Source organism: Neofelis nebulosa, chromosome 12 (genome assembly GCF_028018385.1).
Source record: "Neofelis nebulosa isolate mNeoNeb1 chromosome 12, mNeoNeb1.pri, whole genome shotgun sequence".
Taxonomy (NCBI): Eukaryota; Metazoa; Chordata; class Mammalia; order Carnivora; family Felidae; genus Neofelis; species Neofelis nebulosa.
Window position 1 is genome coordinate 10480875 of NC_080793.1, and position 4358 is coordinate 10485232.

Here is a 4358-nt window from a genome sequence, read left to right on the forward strand (position 1 = left end):
TCAATGAACCTGCCGCACAGGAAGTACTTTATTATTTCTGATCTGCTCAGGGCTCTCCCAATCGCAGAACAGTGAAAATGCAAACCAGCTAAGGTCGATAAGGGATTTATGGCTCAAAAGCCAAAGAAAGAACGCGGTAGTGAAGGTTCCAAAGCCGTTCCAGCAGAAAAGCTTCTGGCCAAGGGGGTCACATGCCCATCTCTGAACCAACCACAGCACCAGGATGGGGCACTCTGATTGGCCAGGCCTGGATCATGCCTCCTTTGCTGTCCTCAGTAGTGGGCACAGGGCTTGCTACCAAGAGGGAAGGGAAGAAAATACAGCTCAGAGAGATTAAGCAACTCTCCCAGATCACACAGCATGCCCTGAATCCGTGTGTGTGTGTGTGTGTGTGTGTGTGTCTATGTCTAGGTGGGGTGAGGGTGGTGACACAGTAGTTTAGGAGAGAGATTCTCCCGGCTTCTATGGGAGAAAGTTCAAATTTCCTTTTTTCTGGCACTGAGGTCCTCCAACCTCTGGCTCTTGCTAGGCCGTCTCTCTCCCCACCTCCCCTTCTGATCACCACCGCCCCCCAACACGTGCAGCCCCCAAAGATGTGTCCTACCTGCTCTGCTGGACTAGGCATGTCTGACAGGGGTGGGGCCTTACTCCTCTCTAAACCCCCTCTCCCAACCCTACTTCCCCGACTCCAGGCTTGGAGCTCAGGGCAGCTACTTATGAAATGTGTGGATTCTGGAATGAGCTGGAAAGGATACAACGGTCCTCAGGTCAAAAACCTCCACACAGTCAGCTCACCACCTCCAAGGCCATACAAATCTGCTGCTGCTGCTGATTTGGGGCAAGTCAGTCCCACCCCCACCCCTCAAGCTGCCCCCCCCCCCAGCTCACCTGCCTTCGGGGCTTCGCCTCCAGGCCTTCTCTGGGAGATCAAAAGTTTTCTTTGGGCCCAGCGTATACTCAAGAGGATGCCCTACAAAGACACACACTTTGATGCATGCACACACACACACTCACACACCATAGCACCCCAGCTGTTTCCTTCAAAAAGGGATGGTGACCATCTCCCACTCAAGTCTTCCCTTTGGGGAAGCAGCCCAGGAACCCGGAGATGGGGATTTAAGGGCGAGGAAGAGACACCCCACCTCTCTGCCCCTGCGGGGACCTCTGCTAAGAACAAAGAAAGAATTCCCCGGGCTGGACACACGTGCCCAGCACCCACCCCAGGCACCCAAACCCGTGCACAGCACACGCAGGCCTCCCCATGGACTCTCAAGGCCGGAACACGTCCCTGTTCCCACTCATGACTACCCTCACCACACGGGTGGACTCCACTCGCTGTCGCACAGCCACCAGGACCCTCCCCACGCCCCCCCACCAGAGCACAGCCGCTGCAGAGAGCCCGTCCATCCACCCCGCAGGCCCAGGAAAGCCCGAGGGTGTAGGGCCCGCGTCTCCGGAACCTCCGTCGCCCAGGCCTGGGTGGCAGCTGCGGGGACAGTGTATGAGGTGGGGGATCCGGCCGCTCGAAGGTCCGCCTGTCCCCTGCCTGCGCGTCCGTCTGGGCCTTGGCCTTGGCCTCCGCCGGCGGGGGTGCGACCCCTAGCGCCCCAAACACATACGGGGGTCTCCGCGGACCGACGGGCCGATGGCGGCGGGGACGGCCACGCGGGACCGAGAACGGCCGAGACGCGCGGCCGCGGGAGCCGCCGGGGAGGCCCAACTGCAGCCTCGTGGCGCCACCTATGGTCCGCACTGCGGCGGCTTCCCGGCCCCCGGCGCCCGCGGCTCGGTCCTGCAGCCCGTCTCCGAGTCTCAGGGTGGCCCCGCCGCCCCTCCCGGATTCAGCCCCGGGGTTGGGGTTGGCGCGGGCGCTGCCACCGCGTCACGTGCAGAGAGGCCCCGGAGCCCGCAGCTGCGACCTCACCTGCCCCTCTGCTCTGCTGCCCCCTCTTTCCCGGTTACAGAAGGGGACACGGAGGCTCGGCCACAACCAGGAAGTGGAGAGACCAGGCCGGGACCTTGACTCTGGGGCTTGTGGAATCGGGGCAGCTGAAGCTGGCCTGCCACCCCCCTGGCCACTGACCATGCTCACCTGTACCCACCGGCCTCATCCGAGAAGATCCATCTGCCTCCAGTCCTCCTCTGAGCCCCCAGCCTCCCCCTGAGCCCCCCACCCACAGCCTGCCCCTCGTCCTCGGGAACTGCTCCCACCTAACACTGTCCTGGAGTCTTAGAAAAGTCACACCAGGAAACAAGAAGCTTGGAAACCCAGCCTCACTACTCACCTTGGGCCCAGAAAACCGAGAACTGTGTAGTCTCCTTTGCCCTGGCCTGGCCTCTGTGAGTCAGATTGTCTGTCTAGACTGAGATCCTCAGGCCCCTCTGTCTGCCACCACCTACTGTGGCCTGCAGGGACAGGGTGATGACAGTGGTGAGAACCTTTGGAGCATATGCTCTGGGCCAGGCCCTGAAATCCTCATTCCGAATCAACCCGTGTGGGAGTATTATTACTATTCTGTACTAAACTGAGAATCAGGAGGCTCGCCAGAGCTCACATGTAGCAGGTGAGGGGCAGAGTTGAGATTGGCCTGGTGACGTGACCCACCCTGGCACGACCCGCTCACTCATATATACATCACAAGAGTCACAATAATACTGGTCACATGTGTGAGATTCCAGCCCAAGCCTGGCCCTCAATGTCCCCAGCATGGCAGATGCCTCCAGGCTGACCCTCCAGGTTTACATACGGGCAGAATGAGTCCACAGAGATCCTTGGCCTGGCTCAGGATCACACAGAGCTGCTGTGGCCTAGACTGCTCAAAACCCAGGCAAGACAAGAGTCTAGGGCCCAGCTGGGCCTCCAGGGTCACAACCCCCACTGTGTAGGGTCAACAGCTCAGCTGCAGCTCTTTGTCTGGGAAGGGAGGGGACAGACATTGACACAAGCAATAACAAACTCAGAGGTCAGAGTTGACGTGAAGTCTTGGCTGGGGCTTGGAGAAGCCCAGGGAAGAGACTAGATGTGGGAGGGGCCCATCAGGGAAGGAGTCCCAAGCAAGTGACACCCAGTGGGTTTTAAAGGATGAGTAGGAGTTTGCCAGTGGAAAAAATGCAGGCAGGGATATTTCAGGGGACCCGGGGATTTCAAGGCCTGAGGGAGCATGGCCAGTTCCATCTATACCTTGGTAGTTAAGAGTATGGACTAGATAGGCCTGGATTGGGGTCCCAGTCCTGTTGTGTGACCCATGGCAGGTGACTTAACCTTTTGAGTTTGCATTTCCTCATCTGTAAAATGAAAGCCATGATGATCTCTTCAGTCACGGGGCAATTGCAGAGTTAGCACAGGGTGGGACGCACAGAGGGGAATACACAGGTACCCAGTAGAAAAGACTAAAGGCTATTGGTGGGGACCAGATAGGAACAATGAATGATGTGGCTGAGGAGGTCATCAGAGATCAGATAGCGAGGGACCTTGAAAGTCAAGCTAAGGAGTTTGGCTTCCTGCTGAAGGCAGTGGGAGGGCGTGGAAGGGCTTTGAGTCAAGGGGTTACAAATGGGATTTATGTTTTAGAGGGTGCCCACGGAGCAAAGGCGAGGGTGTCCCCGAAGAAGGATGGAGAAAAGGGCCCTGAGCTCTAACCCCAGCCGTGTCCTTGCCCCTCTGCCCCCCTCGGCCCCGATGCTTCTCATCCTCAGCTCTGTGAGGTAGAGACACCGCCCTACCCGATTCTGAGGCTGAGCGGGGCTGGGGTGGGGCCAGCCTGCAGCTACAGCCCCAGACACCTCAGGCCCAAGCACCTGCATCCCAGAGAAAGACCCAGGGTTCCTGGTGACCAGGCCTCTGCCTTCCTCAGAGCTGCCCTGCCCCCCACCACACAGAGACACTCCGAAGTCCCCATTACAGAGAAAGGACAGGCGGTGCCGCCATAATTTCTATTTCCTTCTAAATAGATGCTCCCAGACCTGCTCCCACAAAACCAATTAAAGCACCTGCCTGGGATGGGGCTTTGTCAGCAAATTATTTCCAGGCTCTGAGGCCCAGGAATAAATCTCGGAAGGAAGAAGTGGATCAGACGAGGAGGGGAGCTGGAGATGGGGGGCCGGAGCAGCCAGGCAGGACAGAGGGTCACTCTGCATCCAGGCAGCTGCAGACGGGGTCTTTTGCGCAACCCTCAGACCCCGAGCCCAGACCTCTACAGCTGTGCCAGAGAATCGGTCACCAAGGTGTCCAGACATTCTGGCTTCATGTGGAGAACTCTCCCTGGGAAGCTGCTTGGAAATGACTTCCGGGGCGGTGGTTGGGAGTGGTGGCCTGAATATCTCCACGTTATCCTCAACACCAACCATCCCGCACCCCT

General features: G+C 58.5%; 1 protein-coding gene across 1 annotated transcript; it reads right to left on the reverse strand.

Annotated features, from left to right (window-relative positions):
* LOC131490944 (uncharacterized) lies at positions 1-3303 on the reverse strand. The gene is made up of 4 exons (XM_058693344.1): positions 3263-3303; positions 1315-1871; positions 889-970; positions 1-294 (listed from the first exon to the last, which is right to left on the reverse strand). Exons 1-4 carry the CDS (start codon positions 3301-3303, stop codon positions 273-275), a joined length of 702 nt encoding a protein of 233 aa, XP_058549327.1. The 3' UTR covers positions 1-272.
* Positions 3304-4358: the final 1055 nt, after the last annotated feature.

Coding starts and splice junctions, on each gene's coding strand:
- LOC131490944 (XM_058693344.1), bottom strand. CDS start 3,303: ATGGCTTTCATTTTACAGATGAGGAAATGCAAACTCAAAAG. Junction 1,872..3,262: donor AGGAAATGCAAACTCAAAAG/GTTAAGTCACCT, acceptor ACGCGGTGGCAG/CGCCCGCGCCAACCCCAACC. Junction 971..1,314: donor GAGTGGAGTCCACCCGTGTG/GTGAGGGTAGTC, acceptor GTGTCTTTGTAG/GGCATCCTCTTGAGTATACG.